This window comes from Carcharodon carcharias, chromosome 3 (assembly GCF_017639515.1).
Source record: "Carcharodon carcharias isolate sCarCar2 chromosome 3, sCarCar2.pri, whole genome shotgun sequence".
NCBI lineage: Eukaryota > Metazoa > Chordata > Chondrichthyes > Lamniformes > Lamnidae > Carcharodon > Carcharodon carcharias.
Genome location: NC_054469.1, coordinates 25,438,858 through 25,465,330, shown reverse-complemented (window position 1 = coordinate 25,465,330; position 26,473 = coordinate 25,438,858). Strand labels below are relative to the sequence as shown.

Below are 26,473 nucleotides of genomic sequence, written 5' to 3'. Positions count from 1 at the left end.
ACGATCTGCCTATTCTGCATACATCTGACACATACTCCCTGTGCCCACATTAACAGCCCTACTCAAGATGGCATGCAGCAAGCTGCACACCAGAAGTATGTGCACATGCCTCGAATATCATTTTGGAACCAAAACAACTCATATAGTACTGATAAAAATGGCATTAAGCTACCAAAGTTTGCGTCTAAAGTAAAAAGATAAAAGCAAAAAACTGCAGATGCTGGAAATCCAAAACACAAACAAAAAAACCTGGAAAAACACAGCAGATCTGGCAGCATCTGCGGAGAGGAGCACAGTTAGTGTTTCGATTCCACATGACTCTTCAACAGAACTAAGGAAAAATAGAAAAGAGGTGAAATATAAGCTGGTTTAAGGGTGGGGGGGGTGGTGGGACAAGAAGAGCTGGATAGAGGGCCAGTGATAGGTGGAGATAACCAAAAGATGTCACAGAAAAAAAGACAAAGACGTGTTGAAGGTGGTGATATTATCTAAAGGAATGTGCTAATTAAGGGTAGAAAGCAAGACGAGCAAGGCACAGATAGCCCTAGTGAGGGTGGGGTGGGGTGAAGGAATCGAAAAAGGTTAAAAGGTAGAGATAAACCAATGGATGGAAATACATTTAAAAATAATGGAAATAGGTGGGAAAAGAAAAATCTATATAAATTATTGGAAAAAACAAAAAGGGGGAAAATTGGAAAGGGGTTGGGGATGGAGGAGAGAGTTCATGATCTAAAATTGTTGAACTCAATCCGGAAGGCTGTAAAGTGCCTATTCGGAAGATGAGGTGCTGTTCCTTTGCAACTAAAGTGTTTTTTTAGAATTAAGTTATATATTGATCCTGTGGTGAGGTTATGAACTGAAACTTCTGTACACCAACCTGCCATCCAAATTGGTGACATAAATGGAGCAAGAATTTGTGATTTCATTGATGGGTAATTCAGCACTAACATCTTTTCTCAGTTTACCCTGCATGATGCAAAACAAGATTGAAATGCTAGTTAATGAGCTCAGAACTATCTGTACAATATCTAAAATTATGTAGCATTCCAGATATATATTTTCCATTCTAAAATACTCCACTCTCGATGATTTGACCAATGAATGTTTCTTTCTGCTGTAAAATTGTCATAATACTGATAATATTTTTCAGTCTTGCCTGCACTTTTCAAGCGATGGCTTCAGAATGTGGAAGTGGAAGAAGGCCACACTGCCACACTGCACTGTGAACTCACTAAATCTGATGTCTCAGTAGAATGGAGAAAGGGATCTGTGGTGCTTCAACCAAATGACAAGTATGAAATGAAACAGAACGGTCCCATTGCTGAGTTATTAATTCACAATCCGAAGGTAGAAGATGCTGGAGAATATACCTGTGATTCTGGCGATCAACAGACCACTGCGTCCTTAATTGTCACAGGTAAACAAAAAACGATAGGGAGGATTTTTCCCTTGTTGGGCGGGCTTGGCAGGGGCATTCAGGAAGCTGACTGCCACCCGTGATCGGGACTGGATCGCGATTTCATGCTGGCGGGCCAATTAAGGCTCACCCAGGGTGAAACGCGTGCGGCAGCGCTCAGTTGCTGCCTTTGTGGGGGGAGGAGAGAGTGCAAGTTGACGCATGCTCGTGGGTGCACGCTGGAAAAGCTCCCTAAGTCACAGAGCTGCCTCAGGGAGATGGAAAGTTTAAAACATTAAAAATAAAGATTTTGTTATAAAGCATGTCCCCTTATGTGACTCTGTCACATGAGCAGGGACATGTTATTAATGAAACGTTAAAATTTTTATTTAATTTTTAATAGTTGTTGGAAACTGCATCCTGCCTGTGGATGAGGTTTCTTAAAAAATGCAAAGGCCATTTGGACTTTTTGCTAGCCCGCCAACTGTAAGGTTGGACAGGCAGTGAAAAGTTTCATTCAATTACCTTTTTAATGGCCTTAACTCCCGCATGCACCCGCCGACTGGAATGTCATGCGAGTGCGCGATAACGTCGGGACGCTCGCCCGATGTAATTGTGCATCATTTTACGCTCGTTTGGCATGCGCCCACCCAGCGAGTGTTATATTCTGGCCCATGACTTTCTTACTTACCATAGGTCAGAAACAGATTGCTGTTTTCTTGGGTTGAATTTTTGGTGCATTGCCAAGGGTCAGGAATGGAAGCAGATGGGCCCCAGAAGTCACTTGGTGTGCCAGTTTCCCAACCCTGTTCCCTGCATCAGCCAGCTTGGCTGACGCAGGTTCAGGACCTAGTAAAGCTTCCCACCCCAATGAGGCGAGAACCATTTTACAGGTAAATAATGGAGGCTGATTGGGATTTTACCTACCTTATACTGCAACATTGAACACCCTCAGATTGGCCATCTAGCTTCCAGAGCCTGCTCACTGTCCTTAATTGGGCAGGGAAACCTGCAGGACCTGTAAACAATTCAGGCCTCTGCTTCCTGCCCCTAAAGTGAAAATTCATCCCCTCATCAATCATGCAGGAAGGACATACCATTGTTTCTTTGACTATTCTGGATAAGAAAATATGACTACAGTAGTAAACATGATTATATTTAATATATTAATACAACTTTACCTTAATAAAAGTTGACCTGTACTATGTCCAAGGAATGAAAAAAGGAGCACATACCCTCGAAAATTCCTTAGTTCTCCTAATAATTTAGCTGTAACTTCAGAGGAAAATTGGTGGAAACCTCAAATTGACGATTAAAATGGCTACCACCGTGGATACAGTGGCCAACTATGGGAGTCCTCAAAGAAATAACGTTTTGGACAATTCAAAAATGTATTTTGAAATATAGAAAGAGGTCCTACATATTTGCAGGGACAGAATTAAAGCTAACATGCAGTAATGCAACAAAAAAAAACCCTACAGCACATTTGTTGGTACCTTTGGGAGATGCAAATAGCTCATAGGGCTGAAACTTGGCGCTTGGGATGCACCCTGGTGAAAGTGTTGTAAGGCACCCTATAAGGAGATGTTCCTTATTTTACTATCATTAATGGGTGCCAACACCACTCAGAACACATATGGAGAACCAATATGTCGCAAATTGTGGAGTAACCTGCTAGTTCGAAGAGGGTTACTGTTCCACAAGAGCAAATTTGAAGTGGCCCTTGATTTTAAGGGGAATGCTTTTAAAAGAGCATTTTTTTCTTTGGGGTATAAGTCACAATCCCAGTCAAGAAATCTGTATGGAGCTCACATATGTCATTTGGCAGCCTGATATTCCTTTCTAGATTCCATCTTCGCTCTGTCTTCCCTGATTCTGTGAATTTTGGGATATACATTTTTCTAATGGAAAAATCTTTTCATTTCTATAATTTTGCATATTTTTTTTAGAGCCAGATGTAACGATTGTTGATGGTTTGAAAAACGTGGAAGTAGTTGAAGGTGCAGATGCTTTGTTTGAATGTAAAGTCTCCCATGAGAATGCACAAGGTGTTCAGTGGGTTCTGGGAGGAATTGAACTGCAGAATAATGAAATGAATGAAATTGCAGTGCAGAATGGCAATATTCACACCATGCTGTTGAGGAAAGTCACACCGGATGACACTGGTGCTGTGATCTTCAAGATTGGGAAGTACATTTCTTCAGCACAACTTAATGTCAAAGGTAATAATTAATTATTAGTTTTGGGAATAACTAGAAATGACTAGAATTCAAAGAAAATGGAAGGTGTATTTTTCAGATTTCTGGATGGAGTTTTTGGAAAAAACATTTTAAAATTGGATAATTGGCAAACCTGACAGGTGCTGTTTTATACTTCAAATCAGTATAATTCATTATAGGTTTCATTAACTTTTCGCACCCTATTAGCATATTGGCTATATTGATAAACAACTGTAGCTTTGAGGATAGGTTGGAGAGGTTGGGTCTGTTTTCCTTGGAGAAAAGAAGGCTGAGAGGAGACTTGATAGAGGTACTCAAGACCCTGAGAGGTATGGACAGGGTAAATAGTGAGAAACTGTTCCCTCTCAAGAGTACATCAAGAATTAGAGGGAACAGATTGAAAATACTGGGCAAAAGAGGAGAAGTATTATAAGGAAAAATTTTTCATCCAGAAGGTGGTTGGAGTCTGGAACAACCTTCCTGAAAGGGTGGAGGAAGCAGGTTCAATCGAGGTATTCAAGAGAGAATTGGACAGCTATCTGAAAAGAAAGAATGTGCAAGGTTATGGACATAAGACAGGATTAGGTAGATTGCTCTTTCAGTGAACCAGTGCAGACTCGTTGGACCAAATGGCCTCCTTCAGCATTGTAGATACTGTAATTTTTTTGGTCACCATTTTGTTTTTAAATTTGCCACATGAAGACAATCAGTCACATTTTTTGAACCAAGAACAAGTATCAAATTTTATTGTGAACTTTAATGCAGGCTGATGTTTAATTCATGTGATAGTCAATTGCAAAGGAAAAGTTTGGAAAAGAATTGTACTGATTTCTTGTTTTCTTTTCAGCTATTCCAACAACTTTCACTCAACTGCTTCAAAACATGGAAGTGAATGAGGTTGAAACAGTGACTTTAACATGTACACTCTCACAAGCCAATGTTCCAGTTGTATGGAAGAAAGGATTAACAACAATTTCTCAAAGTGAGAAATATGAAATCAAGCAGCAAGGTTGTGTACATATGTTATGCATATGTGACCTGAAGCCAGAGGATTCAGGTGAATATACCTGTGTTTCTGGGGATCAGCAAACCACAGCTTCCTTAACAATAAAAGGTGAGTTAAAATCAGTATATTTTTAATCTTAATTTTTTTGAAGGTTTAGATGCTGACTGATCTGATATTCTGTTCATATTTCCTAGTTCCAACATTCATATTTTTTAAATCAACACTTTTAGTTTCAGAAAATGATTATAGTTGCAGACATGTTATTCGAGAAATATGAAATCAAGCAGCAAGGTTTTGTACATATCCCTGTGCATTGGTCTTTAATTATTATACTGTGCATAAAATTTAACAGTAAAATTAATTATGTAAATCAGATTTTCAGTCTTATTGACAGCAGAAATGAAAAAGCCACAGTTTGTAAAAGGCACATAATGTGAATAATAATATAGAGATTCATTTCCGTTGGGCCAGAAAGGTATTCTTGCCAGAAGACACATAGACAGTGCTGGTGATGTGTAAAAGCATTTGAGCCATGGTGACATCACCGAGAGATCTTAATTTATTGCCGTAAAACAGTACAACAGTAACTTACTCTGATCGAGCACCATTAATGCAGTGAGAGGTCCCAAAGAGCTTTATAAAGAGGAACTGTGTAGTAAGGAGGCAGTTAGAGGAGTATTTGTGAGTTTGTCAAAGGGACACCTGATGATCCAGGTTTTGGAGAGGCTTTGGAATATGTAGAATGTTGTGGATAATCTGAGTTTTGGAAGGGAGTTGTGCACATAAGTTGGAACAAAGCTAGAGAATAAAACTTATACAAGAATGCTGAAATGAATAAGCAGATAAGTAAGCAGACCTTAAGGTGAGTTAAGATGTGGATTGTGGAATTTTCTGGATGAGTTGAAGTTTATATAGGACAAAGCTTGAGACGCTGGCATAGAGAGAATTAGACTGGAGGGTTGTAATTTTGACTTTTCATTCACTCTTGCCAGTGAGCTGCAGGTGGAGCAAACACGCAGCTTCCCAAAGATTGTGAACTTCTCCATAGTGCACGATACCAAAGACTGCACACAGCATCCTGGCAGCAGTCATGATGCATTCATTTTGTGGCAGTCCACTGTACCATTTGCATTTGAGTCACCATGGAAAACCAAAGGCTGGCTTTACTGGGCGACAAAGGCTATCCCCTGACAACATGGATTGTGAGTCTGATGTGGAACCCACACATCATGGGCAACATGCATACAGTGAGAGCCATGCTACCACACAGAGTGTGAGGGAGCAGACCATTTGTGTGCTATCTGGACTGCTCTCGAGCGCAGTACTGGGCTGAATGGGTTGCCAATATTCATGCATGCAAAGTCATGCCACCAGCTATACAGCAAGCAGCTGAGGAGTAAAAGGAAGGGAGGACTTTGACACACCTTTTCTGGACAGGCTGGCCATGAACAACTCATCTGACTGTGATGCCATTAAATGGAATCGCCATTTACCAACAGTCCCAAACATTGTCTTCCCTCTGTCACTTGGCCACAATGCAAAAATTAAAACCAACACAAAATAAACCTTCCAGACCATATTATAAATTAAAGCATTGAATATAAATGTAAACTTATGTACCCCTTTAGTGTCTTTCTTCTTTGTGCTGTTCTAGTACTTCTATGCAGTCCTACCAGAATCTTTATGCAGCATGACTATTGAAAGGCTGCTGACTTTCAGTGGAGAAGACTGTAGATGGTTTAGGAGGATTATCTCAAGTGGCTCTAGAAAGACCTAGAAGGCCTGGCTTTGGACTGCACCATCTTGGCATGAACAGTGGTCTGGGCTGACTAGCTGACAGGCACCAACAAGGCCAAAGGAGGAGTGGTAGTGCTACTATCATGAGAGAGGACAACAGTTTTGTTCTTCACAGGTCCCCAGCAGTCTGAGCTTGCAGGACGGAAGCCTGAGCTTCCCCTGCACACCTAGATGTTAGGCGGCTTCTATTTGTACACCAATGTGCTGCATCATGTTTGGGTTCACAAGTGTACTAAAGGAGTTGACCATCACTTCCATGCTGGAAACTGCACTTCAAGCCGTGCACAAAGCTGTGTGCAACATTGGTGCCAGACTCCTTTATGTTTGTTGACATTGCATATAGCCTTTCTGGCAGGTTTGCCAATGCACCATGCATTTAATTGTGCATGCTGAACTGTCTGTTTCAGCCCATCCATTCAAGATACTCATTGAGTCCTCTGCAGCAGAACTTCTGTGGCTTCCCTTCTGTAAACTGGCACCTGTGTGCTGTCTGGCTATAAGCCACTTGTGCCCAGTGTGGCACCATTTGCAGATCCTGCCTCCAACACTCAAGCCTGGATTTTCATCACCAGGGCGAATAGCAGGAATCAGGAAAGTTCCTGGATTGGCTTGCCCACCTCAGGAGAAAATGTAAAGACAGGATCTTCATTGTTGGGGGCAGGTGCGGGTTGGAGTTGGGCCAGCCAACTCAGGAAAGAGGTCAGAGGCAGCCACAGGGGCTACCAGGTGCCAAGGTGGGCTATTTACAATGCCCGCCTCAGTGCTGTCGGACTTCGCCCGAGTTAAAATAAAAACAGAAAGGCCCTCCAGCCTTTACCCTTCACACCGCATCACCTCCCCACACACTCCCCATGCCCCATTCATGTCACTTCATGCCCTCTATGGCCTCATATGCCCCTTATGCCAAGCTGTGGCACTCCACCAACACCCAATGGCCCCTTATGCCTCCATGCCAAGCTATAGCATTCCACCTAGCCCCATGGGCCCTCACGCCTCCTCATACCAAGCTATGGCACTCCATCCAGCCCATGGCTCCTCACACCCGCCCATGCCAAGCTGTGGCACTCCACCCACCTCCATGGCCCCTTACGAACCCCCCCTCCCCCAAGCCAAACTGTGGCACTCCATCACCCCACCCTTCCCGCATGGCTCATCATGACCCCTATGCCAAGCCATGACACCTCCATGTCCATTGACCCACTATACCATGTATAGAACCAACAAACCCTATATCAACATTAGGATCTGTAAAAAAAAAACTTTAAAAAAATGTCATTCATTAATTTGCACGATGTTTAAAAAAATAAGTAATTTCACTGCAGGGCGATAAAAGTGTCAAACATCCAAGACCCTTTAAAGAATCAATAACAGAAACTGCAAGTCTTTCAACTAGAGGAATGGATTTCTGGGCTCTCAATCAAGCATATATGATGTTTATAGAGGGTCAATGGGCATGCCATAGCTTGCAATGAGGGATCATGCAGGTGGGTGGAGGAGCATAGCTTGGCATAGGGGCATTAGGATGCAAGGGGAGGTGGGCAGAGTGCCTAGCATAAGGGGCATGAGGAACAATGGGGGTGGGTGAAGGGGCATGATTTGGCATAGGGGACATGAGGAGGACCTTTTGAAAGGTCCCCTCATGCAGATTAGGATTCATGAACCACAACTCTGTAAAAACCTGGCCCGACTATATGAAAATTGCTGAGGAGTAGAACATGTCTATCTCTGCAATTGAGCCAGTCGGGTCAGGAATGCTGGTTGCAGGCTTTTGACCCAAACCAACTCACAGCCTTTAAAGGCAAGCCCAAAAATCAGACAGTCTGGGAATGGGGTCAGGAATCCTGGAATCAGGACACACCACCATTTTTAAAGTGCTCCTGAGTCAACCCAACTCATTGAAAATCCAGCCATCAGAGTATCTGAACTGGTAGTTGCAAGTGTTAAATCAAGTGATTGTGTTTCTTCATCATCAGCGTCTTGTTACTTTTCCACTGCTGCCTGACCAAGTGAAAGGTGAAAGGCACATGGGTAAGATTACCAAGACAGGAGTGGGGAAAAATAGAGGTGCGTTCTTACACCCTTTGAAATTAGAAAGGATTGTGGGACCTGAGAAAGAGGATTAGGTCTGAGGTCATCGCCATCTTCAGTCCAGCCACTGACCATGGTCTCATCAGTAATGGCGAGCATCATTTCCCTTGGGAGTAAGAACATGCAGGTGCCCCTTTCCCATGCCGCTTAACTCCTGCTTCCCCAGCTTCTCCTGCAAGGGACAATGATTAGTGTTAAAAGCAAAGTACTGCGGATGCTGGAACTCTGAAACAAAAACAAAAACGGAAAGTACTGGAAAAGCTCAGCTGGTCTAACAGCATCTGTGGAGAGAGTGTTTCAAGTCCGTATGACTCTTCTTCAGAGAGGTTAGTATTATTGCTTGGTGCAATCTGGATGTTGTGGCTGTCATGATTGACTAGCTGAGAGTGTATACATGCCGTGAGATGCTTGTGCAAGGCTCCATGTGTGAGGATGAGGTTCAGCCAAGAAAAATCAGGTGAGAGACCTGATTGGTAGAGACTATTGGTAGGTGAGTGATGGGGTGTGGTGAACTGAGCTATATTTGAAGCTAGTGATGGAGCTTCTGGGAAATGGCATATTATGATAAATCTGCTGGCCTTGATCACTCGTGAGGTAATTGAACATTTTTGCAGCATTGCATCCAGGTCCTCGGGACTGACTCCTGTTATTATCTGCCATGGCAATCAGCTGCTTTATGAGCATTTATCGGAAGGGCTATCCCTGTGGTGTACTTCTGTCCTCCTTTGCACCACCTTCACCAAGGCCTCCTGTGCTGTGCCCGACAACCTTGGAACATCCTCTCTCCATTGTTTTGCCATTGTTCAGCCTCTTTTCTATGTCAGAGTAATGTGTACTAGGATTTAACCCACCTACTTCAGCCATAATCCCCTTTTAAGAGGTGCAGGCTGGCTTTACTTTCTGCAGGCTACCTTTAACTCATGCTAGCCTCTCAATTTTGGGTCTCCTGCTGAAGCATACAGCAACTCAACTGTGCTGTTATCACTGCCAGCTGCTACATTCAGGGTAATGAGCAAACGGCACAAAGTTGCCGTGCTGCCTGCATCACATTGACTGGCCACGGGGTAATTGCACATTGCAAGTTCAGCATCTGACACCAAATTAGTTCCAGTCCGTCTATACTGAATGTCTAATCTAGCAATAAATAACTAACTATAGTGCATTTCACTGAATTTGCATAAGTACATTGATTATAATTTGTAAGGTAGTTGTCACAGATAGCTAATGTGAAACTATATTTTTTTTAAATATAGTATCGGAAGTTAAAATTGTTGAATGCCTAAAGGATGTAACGGTCTTTGCTAATGAAACCGCTGTGTTTGAGTGCCGAGTATACCCTGAAAATTTTGCCGATGTACAGTGGTGCTTGGGAGACACCCCTTTACAACCTAATGAAATGAATGAAATATCTGTTGAACATGGAATGATTCACACTCTGAAATTAAAGAATGTCACTCAGGATGACTCTGCTACTGTAACCGTTAAAGTTGGAAAACACACTTCCTCTGCAAAACTTCTAGTTAAAGGTAAAAATAATCCATGCTTGTTGTGTCAGAAGTCTTGTGTTTTGTTTTTTCTGTACCGGATTGTGTTAGAGTAGTAGTATGCTGAAATAGTCAATGGATAATTATTATTGCAAATAGGGAGAATTAAATAGTCACAAGATGAGTTTGGACAAAAAAAAGTCTTTTAGGCTTTTCACCCTTCTGGAATATAAATCATGCCACATTTCCATTACAGCTGTCATTTTTATTCATCTATGGGATGCGGGCATCACTGAGAGGTCTTGCAATTACACTCGTCCCTAATTACCCTAATAATACAAATCTCTGGAAGTAAAGACCACCCTTAATGTCAACCAAGCTGGTGGGAATATAGTAGCATAGTGGTTATGTTACTGAACTAGTTAGCCAGAGGCCTGGGCTAATAATTTAAAAGAACGAGAGCTCAAGTCCAACCACTTAAGTTTGAGAATTTAAATTCAGTTTGAGAACTTAAATTCAGTTTGCACTTACCTTCGGGAGCAAGGCAGAGAGGCACGGACTTATGGGGATGCACAGCTGGGAGTAGATAAATACAGCCCAAGGAGCGAGGCCTGCGTCACTTACTTTTGGGAGAGAGGCAGAGAAAATCCTGAGTTTAAAATAAAATGTGAACAGTGACATTACAGGGAAGTCGCAAAGTGATTGGCTGGTGAGTATTGCTGCATAGGGACTCAATCTAAGCAATTGGGAGTTTAAAAAACATTAATAATATTAATCATTAGTAACAAGTAAGTAGCTGCTAACTTATATCTTTTATTCTTAAGTATGGTTTATTACCATTAATAAGTTATACTAAGTATTGGTAGTGTTTATCAATATTGCTAAGGTTTATTAATAGTGGTAAGTTTTATTAGTATTAGGAAGCTTTATTAACATTGGTGAGATTATTACCAATAATAAGGATTAATCACAATAGCACGACGATCAGTTAATATCAGGGCTGCTCTAACCTCCAGACTGCACAACCTGTGCTATGTGGGGTCTCCAGGATGCTTCCCGTAGTCTTGATAATAATTTGTTCAGGAAGTATCATCAGTTGCAGCAGCTTGAGCTCCTTGTTGTGGAACTTGAGCAACAGCTGGCACCACTGTGGCACATCAGTGAGGTTGAGTATTGTGTGGATAGCACATTTATAGATATAGTCATCCCGCAGCTTAAGAGTATGCAGGGAAAGAAGGAATGAGTGACCACTAGGCAGTCAAGAAGGAGCAGGCAGGTAGAGTACATGCCACTCTCCAGCCAGTATTCAGCTCTGAATACTGATGAGCGTGATGGTTCATTTGGGGAGTGCAACCCGAGCCAAGTCCATTGTACCACAGGTACATCTGTAAAGGGAGGTACAAGGAAGTCTGGAAGAGCAATTGTGATAGGTGATTCAATAGTTAGGGGGATAGATAGACGTTTCTGTGCCGCAGACCTGAATCCAGGAGTAATCCAGAGTAAGCAAAATTAACCAGGGAAAAGCCAACTTCAGTGGGGTAAGAATGGATCTGGACCAACTAAATTGGAGTCAAAGGTTGGTAGGAAAGACAGTATCTGATCAATGGGCTACCTTCAAAGAAGAGATGATTTGGCACAGTTAAGGTAGATTTCCTCGAAAGGGCAAACAAATGCAGAGCTCTCTGGATGTCAAAGGAGATAGGAATTAAGATAAAGAAGAAAAAAATGTGCTTAGGACAGGTGTCAGGTATAAAATACAATTGAAAACCTAACTGAATATGGAAGGTACAGTGGAGAGGTAGAGAAGCAAAGAAGGAGTTTGAAAAGAGACTGGCAGCTAACAAAAAAGGGAATCCCAAAGTCTTCTATTGGCATATGGATAGTAAAAGGGTGGTAAAAGGAGGAGTAGGGCAGATTAGGGACCAAAAGGGGGATTTACACATTGAGGCAGAAGGCATATTGAGGTACTACATAGATACTTTGTATCTGTCTTTACAAAGGAAGATGCTACCCAGGCCATGGTAAAAGATGAGATAAGTCAGACTCTAGATAGGTTTAAAATTGAAATGGAGGAGGTAATGGATAGATTATCTCTACTTAAAGTTGATAAGACACCAGGACTAGATGAGATGTATCCAAGGATACTGTGAGAGTGAGAATGGAAATTGTGGAGGCACTGGGCATAATTTTTCTGCCTTTCTTAGACTTAGGGGTGGTACTGGAGGACTGAAAAATTACAAAGATTACACCCTTGTTCAAAAAAGGTTGTAAAGATAAGCTGAGCAACTACAGGCCTGTCAGTTTGACTCTGTGGAGGGGAATCTTCTAGAAACAATAATTCGGGACAAAATTAATAGTCACATGGACAAATGTGGGTTAATTAAGGAAAACCAGCATGGATTTCTTAAGGGAAAATTATGTTGATTTGCTGGAGTTTTTTGAAGAGGTAACAGAGAAAGCTGACGAGGGTAATGCTGTTGATGTGGTGTACATTGACTTCCAAAAGGCATTTGATATAATGCCACACAACAGACTCGTAAGCAAAGTCATGGCTCATGAAATAAAAGAGGCCGCAGCAACATGAATACAGAGATAAAAACAAGTTCTGTCGAAGGGTCATGAGGACTCGAAACGTCAACTCTTTTCTTCTCCGCCGATGCTGCCAGACCTGCTGAGTTTTTCCAGGTAATTCTGTTTTTGAACATGAATACAGAATTGGCTGAACGATAAGAAACAGAGAATAGTAGTGAATAGATGTTTTTTGTGCTGGTGGTAGGTTGGTCATAGAATTCCCAGGGGTCAGTTATGGGACCCTTTTCCTGATATATATTAATGACCTAGACCTTGGTGTACAGGACACAGTTTCAAAGTTTGCAGTCGATACAAAACTTGGAAGCATTGTGAATTGTGAGAAGGATAATGTAGAACTTCAAAGGGACATAGACAAGTTGTTGGAATGGGCACACAGGTGGTAGATGAAGTTCAATGCAGAGAAATGTGAAGTGATTCGTTTTGGCAGGATGAGCATGGAGAGGCAGGAGCAGAAGGACCTGGGTGTATATGTGCATAAATCATCGAAGGTGGCAGGATAGGTTGAGAGGGCAGTTAATAAAGCCTACAGTATCCTGGGCCTTATTAATAGGGGCATAAAGTACAAGAGCAAGGAGGTAATGTTGAATTTGTATGAGTCACTAGTTCGGCCTCAGCTAGAGTACTGCGTCCAGTTCTAGGCACCACACATTAGGGAGGATGTGAAGGCATTAGAGAGGGTGTAGGAAAGATTCACGAGAATGGGCCCAGGATGAGGAACTTCAGTTAAGAAAATAGATTACGAAAATAGATTGGAGAAGCTAGGACTGTTTTTCCTTAGTATAAGAAGGTTGAGAGGAGATTTGATAGAGCTATTGAAAATCATGAGGGAACTCGACAGAGTAGATAGAGAGAATCAGTTCCCACTTATGAAAGGATCGAGAATGAGAGGGCACAGATTTAAATTAATTGATAAAAGAAGCAAAAGTGACATGAGGAAGAACTTTTTCACATAGCAGTGGTTAAGGTTTGGAATGCTGTGCCTGAGAGTGTGGTGGAGACAGGTTCAATGAAGCATTAAAAAGGGAATTCAACTGTTGTCTGAAAAGGAAGGTGAGGGAATGGCTCTAGTTGAGCTGCTCATTCGGAGAGCTGGTGCAGACACAATGGGGCAAATCACCTCACTCTGCACTGTAACAATTCTATGAATCTGTGAAACTGATTTCTGCAAGTGGCACAACACTTTCGATCAAGCTCTGGCACTCAACATCTACATCGAAAATGGCTTCCAAAAGAACCGAAGGTAGGCTGCCTTCATTGCAGTGTGGCACACTGGTCTGCTCCTGAGGCTGTCCAGTGTGCTTCCAACCTGGGTCAGGACAGTTGTTAAAACACTCCTTGACAACAGATGACTCAGAGTCCACCTTGGGCAAAGGAGAAGTACATTGAAAATACAGGCCAACGGATGACCACAGGGCTCAGAGCAAGCCCCAACACTGTTCAACATATGTCCAAATGATCCACCAACAACTATGCCCCACAAGTTTATCTATGCTGATGACATTGTTGTGCCACCCAAGCTTCATCCTCCTGTACTTTGCACCAGATCCTTTATGTTGATGTTACAAAGTTGACAGACTACTGCAGCACATGACACCTCACATTGAATCCTTCTAAAACCTTATCCAGCGTATTCCACCTCTACAAATCCAGTGCCAAAAAAGAATTGCATATCTGCGTGAATGTTCAGAGATTAAGCATGACCTCAACCCATCATATTTGGAAGTAACTCGAGATAGGACTCTGTTTGTCCAGGAACATCTGAAGAAAACAGCAACAAAGGTCAAAAACAGCAATGGCCAGAAACAACCTACTAACCAAACTTGCTGGCTGCTGTTGCCACAACGCTCCAGACCACAGCACTTGTCCTATCTTACTCCACAGCAGAGTACTGTGCACCTGTTTGGAAAAGATCATCACACACACATCTTGTAGACACTCAATTGAATGAAACAATACACATCATATCTGGAGCTCTCCCCTGGTTTTCCATCCTCGCAAACATTACTCCCCCACACATCTGCCGACTGACGAAAACTCACAAGCTGGTTGAAACCCTAGAGTCATAGAGGTCTACAGCATAGAATAAGGCCCTTCGGCCCATCGGGTCTGCCCTGGTTAATCAAGTACCTAACTATTCTAACCCCATTTTCCAGCATTAGGACCATAGCCTTGTACACCATGACATTGCAAGTGCACATCCAAATACTTCTTAAATGTTATGAGGGTTTCTGCTTCTACCACCCTTTCAGGCAGTGAGTTCCAGATTCCTACCACTCTCTGGGTGAAAAATTTCTTCCTCACATCCCCTCTAAACCTCCTGCCCATTGCCTTAAATCTATGCCCCCTGGTTATTGAACCCTCCACCAATGGGAAAAGTTCCTTCCTGTCTACCCTATCTATGCCTCTCATAATTTTATACACCTCCATCATGTTCCCCCTCAATCTTCTCTGCTGCAGAGAAAATAACCCCAGCCTATCCAATCTCTCCTTGCAATTAAAACTCTCCAGCCCAGGCAACATCCTGGTAAATCTCCTCTGCACTCTTTCTAGTGCAATCACGGCCTTCCTATAATGTGGATTCCAGAACTGCCCGCAATACTCTGGCTGTGGCCTGACCAGCGTTTTATACAGTTCCAGCATCACCTCCCTGCTTTTATATTCTATGCCTCGGCTAATAAAGTTAAGTATCCCATATGCCTTCTTAACCACCTTATTTACCTGTCCCGCTACCTTAAGGGACCCGTAGACATGCACACCAAGGTCCCTCTGATCCTCAGTGCTTCCCAGGGTCCTACCATTCATCGTGTATTCCCGTGCCTTGTTTATCCTGCCCAAGTGCATCACCTCTCACTTATCCGGATTAAGTTCCATTTGCCATTGATCAGCCCAACTGACCAGCCTGTCTATATCCTCCCGCAATCTAAGGCTATCCTCCTCACTATTTACAACCTCTCCAATTTTCATGTCATCCGCGAACTTACCGATCAACCCTCCTACATTCAAGTCTAAATCTTTTATACATACCGTAAGCAGCAAGGGACCCAACACCGATCCCTGTGGAACCTCACTGGATACAGGCATCCAGTCACAAAAACGCCCCTCGACCATCACCCTCTGCTTCCTGCCACTCATCCAATTCTGGATCCAATTTGCCAAATTGCCTTGGACCCCATGGGCTCTTATCTTCCTTATCAGTCTCTCATGCAGGACCTTATCAAAAGCCTTGCTGAAATCCAAGTAGACTATGTCAAATGCTTGGCCTCATCTACACACCTGGTACCTCTTTGAAAAAGTCAATCAAATTGGTCAGACATGACCTCCCCTTAACAAAACCATGCTGACTGTCCTTGATTAATCCCTGCCTCTCCAAGTGTAGATTAATTCTGTCCCTCAGAATTGCTTCCAATAGTTTCCCCAGCACTCAGACTGACTGGCTTGTAGTTCCCTGGTTTATCCCTTCCTCCTTTCTTGAATAATGGTACCACATTGGCTGTCTTTCCGTCCTCTGGCAACTCTCCTGTGGCCAGAGAGGTATTGAAAATTATTGCCAGCCCCCCCTGCTATCTCCTCCCTTGCCTCACTCAACAGCCTGGGATACATTTCATCCAGGCCTGGAGATTTATCTACTTTTAAGCCTGCCAGACCACATAGAACCTCCTTCCTTTCTATGCCAATTTCTTGAATTATATCACAGTTCTTCAGCCTGACTTCCATACCCATGTCGTCCCTCTCACTTGTGAACACTGACACAAAATATTACTTTAGAAACTTACCTACGTCATCCGGCTCCACACATAAATTACCACTATGGTCCTTAATGGGCCCTACTCTTTCCCCAGTTATCCTCTTACTCTTAATGTACTTGTAAAACAACTTTGGATTTTCCTTTATTTTACCTGCCAATGTTTTTTCATGCCCCCTTTTGGCTCCCCTAATTCCCTTTTTAAGTCCCCCCCACGCGTTCTGTACTCCTCTAGGGCTTCCGCTGTTTTGAGCCCTCGGTATCTGCCTTAAGCCTCCCTTTTTCTCTTTATCCAATCTTGTATATCCCTCGACATCCAAGGTTCCCTGGATTTGACGGTCCCATCCTTTATCTTTACTGGAGTATGTTGTCCCTGTACTCTCCCTCTTTCCTTCTTGAATGAGTCACACTGCTCCGATGCAGATTTACCTAAAAGTAGCTGCTCCCAGTCCACTCTGGCCTAATCATATCTGATCTTACTAAAATCAACCTTACCCCAATTTAGAACTCTGATTTCTGGCCCGTCCTTGTCTTTTTGTTCCATAACAACCTTGAATCTAACATGATCCGCAAAATGTTCCCCCATTGATACCTCTAACCACTTGGCCAGCTTCATTCCCTAAAATTAAGTCCAGGACTGCCCCGTCTCTTGTAGGACTTTCTACGTACTAGCTTAAAAAGCTCTCCTGGATGCATTTTAAGAATTCTGCTCCCTCTAAACCTATCACACTCTGACTCACCCAGTTAATGTTGGGGAAGTTGAAATCCCCCACTATTAATACCCTATTATTTTTACGCTTCTCTGAAATTTGCATACATACCTGCTCTTCTATTTTTCTCTGACTGTTTGGGGGCTTATAGTACATTCCCAGCAATGTGATTGCTCCTTTTTTATTTTTAAGTTCTACCCATGTGGCTTCATTTGAGGAGCCTTCTAAGATATCATCCCTCCTTACTGCTGTAATTGATTCCTTGATCAATATTGCCAAATCCCCTCCTCTTTTACCTTCTTCCTTGTCTCTCCTAAAGACTCTATATCCTGGAATATTGAGCTGCCAATCCTGCCCCTCTCTCAACCATGTCTCTGTGACAGCAACAACATCATACTTACATGTGTTAATTTGTGACCTCAACTCATTTGCCTCATTCGTCAGACTCCTTGCATTAAAATAAATACCATCCAACGTTGCCAAACTCCCTTGTGCCTTAACTGGTTATCTTTGCAAAAATAAATGGTTTATTGTCTTAAAGGATATTGTAATTTAAGTTCAGTGGCTCCTTTCAAATACCTTAAACTGGCATTACTGGTAAATGCAAGTTAAAATAGCAAAAGTAAAAAAAAATTACTTCAGGAAATTAGGTTTAAACCTAACCTTTGGGAAGGAGATCAAGCTTCATACAATATGTGGATTATATTGTAAAATCTAATGTTTTGATTGTCTATATTATTTAGATTTACAAAAATATTGATAGTTTACATAGTATTTTTCACTAATATTGACCATTACTTGTAGTTGGACCATTGTTTAAAGTAGTATATTTTTTTTGTTTGATTAATTTTGCATTTTTCTCAAGTTCTGTTATTCTTTATGAACTATAGCTGCACCTATATACTTTATAAAGAAACTGCAAAGCCAGGAGGGAGATGAAGGTGGCATGCTAACGCTGCACTGTGAACTCACTAAGGCTGGTGTCCCAGTCACATGGAGGAGAGGAGACCAAAAGCTTTGTCATGGTGACAAGTATGAACTGTTTCAAAAAGGCTCTGCTCTTGAATTGTTAATCCACAATCTGAAGCAAGAGGATGCTGGAGAATATACTTGTGATTCTGGTGATGACCAAACAACAGCTATTCTGACTGTCAAAGGTTTACAAACATTTTTTAATACTTATGCTACATATGCCATTAATAGATTTGGCTGATATAATTTCACTTTCTTATTTGTTGGACCACTTTTTTTATTGGAAATGGTTGCCTAAAATTGCCATGCATCTTATATGGACATACAAATTAAGAGCAGGAGTAAGCCACTTGGCCCCTCGAACCTGCTCCACCATTTAATAAAATCATGGCTGATCTGATTGTAATCTCAACCCCACATTCCTGCCTACGCCCAATAACCTTTCATCCCCTTAATCACCCCCTATGTTAATAATCTATCTAGCTCTGTCTTAAAAATATTCAAAGACTCTGCTTCCACTGCCTTTTGAGGAAGGGAGTTCCAAGGACTCTACCCTCTGTGGGAAAATATTTCTCCTCATCTCTGTCATTATTTTTAAACAGTGACCCCATCTTATGGTCTGAAGGTTGTGCCCAAATATTTGCTAAATACCCTTTTCAAAATCCTGGTGCATCTTATGATCTGACAAATGTGATATATTTAGATTTTAAAAATGTTTTTTTTCTCTGTTCTTCCATTTTGGTCCCCCCTTCAGTAATCACAGGTTTCTATAGCAAAATATTGACTGGCTCACTTAATAACATTAGATCAGATGATGTGGGCCAAGGTTTTATGGCCCTGCTTGGTTCCCCCCCCCCCCCGCGCTGGTGGATGCAGCAAGTCACTTAAATCTCCATTCAGTTCGGCGGGACCATAATATCCTGCTGGGCAAGAGGGGCCATAAAATCCTGGTCGTGGAGTTAAGTCCCCTCTTAAGCTTTAATTTATAGCTGCTATCTTGCACATGGCCTGATTCACCTCACCATTGGCGGCCACACCTTCAAGTACCTAGGCCCCATGCTCTGAAATTTCATCTCTAAACTGTCAAACTACCAACCCCCCTCTCCTCCTTTATGTCCCTTCTTAAACCCATTACTTTGATCAAGCTTTGGTCCACCCTATGCTATCTCTTCTTTGGCTTGGTGACCATTTTTTAGCTGGTCATGCCTTTCTGAAGCACCTTTGCGTGTTTTTCTGCATTAAAGATACCATATAAATGCAATTTGTTGTTTTAGCTATATGTAACATAGCCAATTTGCGAACTGCAAAGTCCCATAAACAATGAGATAAATGTCCAGATTATCTATTTTAGTGATGTTGTTGATGGTTAACTATTAGCAAGGACACTGAGAACCTTTTCAATAGTGCAGCCCCATGTAAACATGAATATGAATGCCTAAAGTTTTTTTAAAAACACAGGAGATTTTATTACCAACAATTGTTACTTCTCCTGCTTCTTGCTTCTTCATTAATACTTGGGAGAACTAAAGAAGGATATGACTGTGATGGAGAATATAAATGTTTGTCTTAACTCAAAGGCACTCTCATCTCAACATTATTTTTCAGAATGCATAAAAATTATTACTACTTTCACACTTGAAACATTAAGAACCACAGCTGAGTTTTTTTATAAAACTATGAAGAAATTATTACTAACCCCAAAGAGAAAAGTCCAGAAATATTCATCTAGTCAACAGAGAAAGACCTGGGGCAGAATTTTCAACTCGGCGGGCCTAACCCGCTCGAGCATGAAATGACGTGCGATCGATGTCGGGTGAGCATCCCGACGTCAATGCACAGTAGCTCGGTAGGTGGGCACACGCGGGAATCAGCAGAGCACCCGCCAACAATTAAAAGGCCATTAAACTAACAATTAAGTTAAATTGTTCACTTGTCGTCCAGCCTTACAGTTGGCAGGCAGGTGAAAAGCCAAACAGCCATTGCATTTTTTTGGAAACTTCATCCACGGGCGGGATGAGGTTTCCAACATCAAATAAAAATAGAATAAAACTTTTCAAATTTCACTTATAACATGGCCCTACTCATGCGACAGCCACATAAGGGGACATGTTTTAGTACACTTTTATAACCTTTATTCTTTTTGGAAAACTCTTCATCTCGCTGAGGCAACGCTGCTTCAGGGAGATTCTCAAGTGCCCATTCGCGTGCATGCGCGAAGTTCGCGCTCACCCCACTCGCCCTCCTCCCCCCCACCTGCACAGGCAGTATGGGCTGCTGCAGCTCGCTTTTCATGCTGAGCAGGCCTTAGTTGGCCTGCCAGCGTGAAATCGCCTTCCGGCCTCGATCGAAGCCGACCGCCGCCTCCCACCCCCACTGAGTCGCCCCAACAAGGGCTAAATTCTCCCTCTGGTTTTAGATAGTACTTCTCATAAGGAATATTTTGCAAAGTGCTTAAAAAGCAGAAAGCTGGAAACTGAATAAGTAATAAAAATGAGAGAGAAGAGATCAAGGCATGATCAGAGAATATCAACTAATGAAGCAATTCTAATGGTGAAGCCATCAAAGGCAAGAGGTGGTATCTGTTATATGAAATTATGGAAATGAAAGGAACGATGGACTGGATTTTATGGCCTCAAGTTGGACAGGCCGCTCCCCGGCATTTACATAAAATATGGTGTGATGACGTGGGGTCAGTAGTCTGATGTCATCTTGCCAGCCTTTGATAATAGAGAAGGTGAGCGGGTGCTGAAATCGGAAGCCTGCTTACCATTTTGAAAGAAATCAGTTTACAAGCTGAGCTTGTTAAAGACCCAACTGACTGCAATTTATTGTTGCCCACTCCACTTTGTCGGTAGTCTCAGGGGAAAAACGTTGGCAGTGATTGATGCCAGGTATGAGGAGTTGGAAGGTAGAGAGAGAGAGGTAGCAAAGCAGAGATAAGGTAGCAAGGTTTGGCGATTTACAGAGGGTAGGAACATGATGACTGAAATATTGGGTTGAATTTAATGGCACCAGTGGTGTTCCTGGCGACAGGCCGAAAGACTCGGCCATTTCCAGGAGCCCCAACACGATTCTGTTCCCATCAGGCAATTAATTGCCTGGTCTTTGAATCGCTCCTTTAAGGATAGACATCCCCTCTCCAAGAGCTGCTGACCAAACAGAGGGGGGCAGCTCTTCAGACCCAACAGCACCACTGGCAGGCATGGCCATTGCAGGGACTGCACCTTACCAGGAACAGCAAGATGGAGCAGGCCATGGAATGGAGGTGAGAGCAATCGGGATAAGCTGGGCCGTTCAGACAGGCCACAGTGAATTGCCAGGTGGGAGAGGGTGTGTCCTTGGTGAGGACAGCAGAGTGTGTTTCCACAGGGTATGGAGGTGCCCCCTCTGGGCCACAAGGGTGCCTGATCAGGAGGACCTCACCCCACCCCTCCAGTCTACAGGAAGAGCGCTAGCGGTCTGGTGAAGGGCTCCCTGCATTCTGCCAATGGTTGTGGGAAGAAGCCCTTAACTGGACACTTGAGAACTTCACTTGGTCTTAACCTTCCCTGCCATTGAGTGAATTGGATGCAATGAGAAGACAAAGGGCACTCCACCCCCATCATCCGCACCGATTCTATGCGCTCCACCTTGCTACCCATTCCCATGGGCCAGATTAAATTCTACCCATCATCTTTTCAGTGGTGAAACAGTGCATTTAGACAACAAGGAGGAGTTAGATTCAGAGGATGCAGGCAGGTACTTATGGTAAAAAAAAACAGTAATTCAGGTAGTTTGGAGAGATCTGAAGATGAGGACAAGAGTCTTGAAATCAGTTTGTTGGTGCTCAGGCAACTGGTAGAACTTGGCTTACTGGTAAGCAGATAAGTCATAGAGTGATGGGTTCAGCAGGGTATTTTGGGAGGGAGGCAGTCCAGGGCTGCCAGAGTTCTATTCCTCCTGACCTCACAAAAATGTCCCATGACTCCGATTTTGCATTAATTCATAAGGCTCCTACCTTTCTCTGGTGGGTGCCTCAATGACCCAGTTGCAGTGAGCAATTAAGTTGGTGACCGGTGAGATTCCAGCATGGTCGAGACAGTAAAACATAGCACTCCGTTTTAAGAGCCTCCTTCATCCTCTAGACAAGGGGCCGAATTTTGCCATCGGCGAGCAGGGGGTGGGGCCTGCTCGCTGATGGGTAAAATGACGCTGGATGATGTTGGGCGGAACCCCCGACGTCATCCTGCCCCATTTAAATTTTGAGGAAGGAGGGGGCACAGCAAAATCAGCTGTGCGCCCGCCGACCTGTCAATGGCCAATGTTAGGGAGTTTTTTTTTCTCTCTTTTTAATCTTTTTAAAAGTGTAAGCGATCTCCCTGAGGCAGCACTTAGCCTCAGGGCAGTGTGCGCTCTTTCGTGCGCATGCGCGCAAGAGTTTGGGGAATCCACCCCACCCCCCCCACCCGCACAGGAAGTACATAGCGCTTCCCGCTGGACATCACGCTGGACGGGCCTTAATTGGCCCACCCATGTAAAATGGCGCCGGGGCCCGCTTCTCCGGCAGGGATCGGCTCCCTGCCCGCCAGAGATTGGGTTGGGCCTGGCAGGCAGAAAATTCTGCCCAAGGTCTTGACATGTGGAAAAAAAGCTCAGCTTGGAATTGTACAGTACCAAAATTGCTCTTGATTTGGCCTGAAAGGTCAGTCACAATATTTAGAATATGGGTAAAGGCAACTTTTCCATTGCAGAAGCCATAAAGTTTTTTGCCGCTGTTAACTTGAAGGAATTTTGACTTATGCAAGATGGTCACTCAGAAAAGGTAGGAAGAGCTTTGGGCGAAGTGGAAATTTATGGTTAGATTGGGTGTTATTGTGCATGTGGAAACTGTTCTAGTGCTGTCGATGAGTGAAAAAAAAATAATTGAGTAGTTGAATCTTTCCAGGTTTGATTTAATTATAATGAGGGTACTTTTGAGTCATAATGATTATAATATTCATCCTTAATCCTATTCATTCTTAAAAATCTTACATTTTTATATTTATATAAATCTCAGCTTTACCTGCCTATTTCAAACAAGAGCTTAAGAATGAGGAAGCTGAAGAAGGTCACACAGTCACACTGCGCTGTGAACTTTCTAAACCTGATGCTTCTGTGGAATGGAGAAAGAGACTTGCAGTGCTTCAACCAAGCGACAAGTATGAAATGAAGCGAATTGGTGCCATTGCTGAGTTGTTAATCCACAATGTGAAACAAGGAGATGCTGGCAGATATAGTTGTTATTCTGGAAATCTACAAACAACAGCCTCCTTAACTGTTAGAGGTGATAATTCAACTATTTTTACTGCAAAGTTTTTTCCCATGGAAAAGCTTTTTGGATGATGAACTTGAGCAGTGGCACAGCTTAGGCCCCACTCAAATATCTATAACAGTCCACAAGCTTTCCCGTGGAAAAGATGTTCTTTGTTTAAATAAAGGCAGCTGAAGGAATATTGAAGAATGCCTGAAAATTGTTTCAGATATAACAAGATTGTCTGTCTCAATGTTTTTAAGTGCCAATGAGAGTAGGCAATATCATTGCATTAGTATTTAACTTGTAGGCATTCTTGTTTATTCCAGGCACAGATTAAGTAGTATAAATATTCTTTTATTGGTTAATAAAACAAATTAGGGAATAAAGCTTTGCTAATTGGAATGGCTAATGGGGTTTGATCTGTATACTCAATTGATTATATTATAATAATAGAAAATTCTACTGTATATATTTAACAATACAGCTTTGATAATTAAGAAGGAATGGGTTGATTTTGTATACTAAGAATATAGGACAATTATACGATCATAGTCAGAAAATTTGTTAAAACATTTCACAGCCATAGCATTCACTGGCTTTATAAAATCTAAATTTAGAAGTTCTTCATTTTCTGGAAATCTTAGTAGAGTTTGTAGATCTTATATTAACCCATGAATCTTACTGAATCCTATATATAATCCTATAAATAAATTGTAAAATGTCTCCCCTTTATGATCTTGCCAAGCTACTTTTCACAATTTTGACTCCTTTTTTCTGCAGTATGCTTTTGTATAGAAAGGTGCTTACTAAATATCTGATTGTTCACATACTGGCTAGTTAAATAGGTTTTGTATTTGTTGGTTAAGGGCTTTAAGTGACTGTGCATACTTTAATTCTTTATAGATGCAATTGAAAAGAAAATTGTTGATAATGTTTAATTTTAAGACTTTTTTGTTTTATTTTCCAGAATCAGAAATAAAAGTTGTTTCTGGTTTAAAGAATACTGATGTCTTTGCTGGTGAGTCAGCCACATTTAGTTGCGTGCTTTCACACAAGGAGGTGGAAAATGTGCAATGGTGGTTGGATGGGTCACCCTTGCAGAACAATGATCTGAATGAGATATCCGTTCAAGATGGAAATATCCATACATTGACGTTACAAAGCCTGGGAACTGATGACTCGGGAACGGTGACTTTTAAGGCTGGGACACTTATTTCTTCAGCAAAATTATTAGTTAAAGGTATTTCACGAGACAAGGTCTGTTTTAACCTTTTTTCTGTTGGTTTCGCTGAGCTTTTTTGCAACTTAGGATTGTAAAAGGTGGTATGATCTCATTTTGGAATTAAATAGCTAGTGGATGGGTGAATGTGTGAACTACAGAGCAGTAGACTACACATAAGTGGCTATTGATTTCTCAAAGGTTGATTTGACGTGCCCAAGTCCCAATTTTTACAGCTTGCCACAGGAGGGGGAAAGAAAAAAATTAGGGCTTGAGAGGAGGGCTGGGGAGGGGAACCACAGTGGAACGGTTCAAGGCTGGAGATTAGATCTTGGAGAGGTGGGTCGGGAGACCATCGTGGGAGGGGGAAGGCCGGAGATTGGTGTCTGTGAGGGAGGTTGGCTGCAATAGCAGCATGGAGAGGTCATCGATGCAGGGGAGGGGTGGATGTCTGCACTCATGGTGGGGGAAGAGAGAAGCCGCAATCAGCATGACCTGGCCAAATGTTTGCTTCTGGGGCTGGGGAGCACTCCTGTGTTCCTTTTTTTGGTTAACTCCTTGACTCTCTCATGCCTGCCTTGGTTTATAGACAAGAAAGATGTGCAGAAATATTTTTTTTAATGAGATTGCAAAACAAAAGGACATAAATAAATGTTTTGTAACAGTTCAGATGGAGAGGTAATTGATGAAATTGTAAATCTTATTTAGCATTAAATTCAATCCAAGTAGTTTTATAATACAGGAAGACAAGTTATTGACCTGTTATTTTGGCTAGACTAATTAATGATTAAGTGAAAAGTAATATCTTGCTGCAGTGATTTCAATAATAGTTCTCAAATATGTTAAGACATTAAAACTGTTAAAAAGTAAACAAAGCTAATTTTGTTGCATTGTATACTGCACTAAACAGCAACACAGGCCACTGTAAAAAAATATTTTACATCTGGTGCAGATCATAATTTGTTCTTTTAATACATCTGCATGCCTGCACCAAATTAACCAGTTAAGCTTTCTTGCGTTTAGCTATCATTCAGGCTTAAAGTTGTATCATTTCATTTTCCTTGTTTGCCTTAGATTCAGCAGTAGTGGAGTTCAATTTGCTATTCATGTGTCAGGAGTACCAAAATTCATAAGGTTAAACATCCTTATTGATAGCAGTGCCACAAGGTGCAAATGCTCTTTTATCTTGTAATATTTCATTAGACATGGATATCAAATGTTCTGTTCCAGAGGTGAGAGATGTTACTAAAAGCTTCTGTAGAGGTCAGATCCTGTGCTTAGTTTTGGGTGATCAACCTCAGGAAAAATGTATTGGCCTTCAAAAGGATTCAACACAGATTCACCAGCATGATACCAAGGATTAAAGTATAAATTATGAAGATAACTTGGTTTATGTTCCCTTGAATTTAGAAGATTGAGAGTGATCTAATTGAGAAGTTTAAATTGATAAAGGGATTAGATAGAATAGACACAGAGAAACTATTTTGTCTTGTAGCAGAACCCAAAGGAAGTGGGCATAATGTTAAATTAAAGCTAGACTTTTTAGAAATGAAATCAGGAAGCACTTTTTTCACATAAAGGGTAGTGAGAAAGAAAAACTTGCTGTTCCAAAAAAACTCTCAATACTGGAACATTTGAAATTTTCAAGATTGAGATCAATAGATTTTTGTTAGGTAAGGGTATCAAAGGTGTGGAACAAAGATAGTTTATTGGAGTTGAGGTACAGATCAGCTGAATGGTCTCCTATGCACTTACAGTCAATTCAATTAACATAATAATTAATGTTATATACAAAAGGGATGGGAGGGGCAGGATGGTACTTGCACCACAGTTCTACCAACCCTTACTTTAACTTACTGGAAACAAGGCAATGGTATACTTGTCCCAGAGGAGCGGAGGTCTAATTTAAGTAGCAAAGTTGTATTCCAATAACATCTTTGAAATGCTCATGCCATTATAGCTGCAAGCCAATTAAG

At 42.0% G+C, this 26,473-nt stretch overlaps 1 protein-coding gene across 6 annotated transcripts in view; it reads left to right on the top strand.

The window, feature by feature from the left end:
• The window catches only part of obscnb (obscurin, cytoskeletal calmodulin and titin-interacting RhoGEF b), a 625,157-nt gene that overhangs the window by 431,798 nt on the left and 166,886 nt on the right, over positions 1-26,473 (top strand). For all 6 annotated transcript variants that reach the window (XM_041184481.1, XM_041184479.1, XM_041184482.1 and 3 more), the window contains 7 exons: positions 1,151-1,417; positions 3,346-3,618; positions 4,463-4,729; positions 9,760-10,032; positions 17,925-18,191; positions 23,042-23,308; positions 24,246-24,518. In XM_041184481.1, coding sequence (XP_041040415.1) covers positions 1,151-1,417; positions 3,346-3,618; positions 4,463-4,729; positions 9,760-10,032; positions 17,925-18,191; positions 23,042-23,308; positions 24,246-24,518 — 1,887 coding nt within the window. The remainder of the gene's footprint in view (positions 1-1,150; positions 1,418-3,345; positions 3,619-4,462; positions 4,730-9,759; positions 10,033-17,924; positions 18,192-23,041; positions 23,309-24,245; positions 24,519-26,473) is intronic.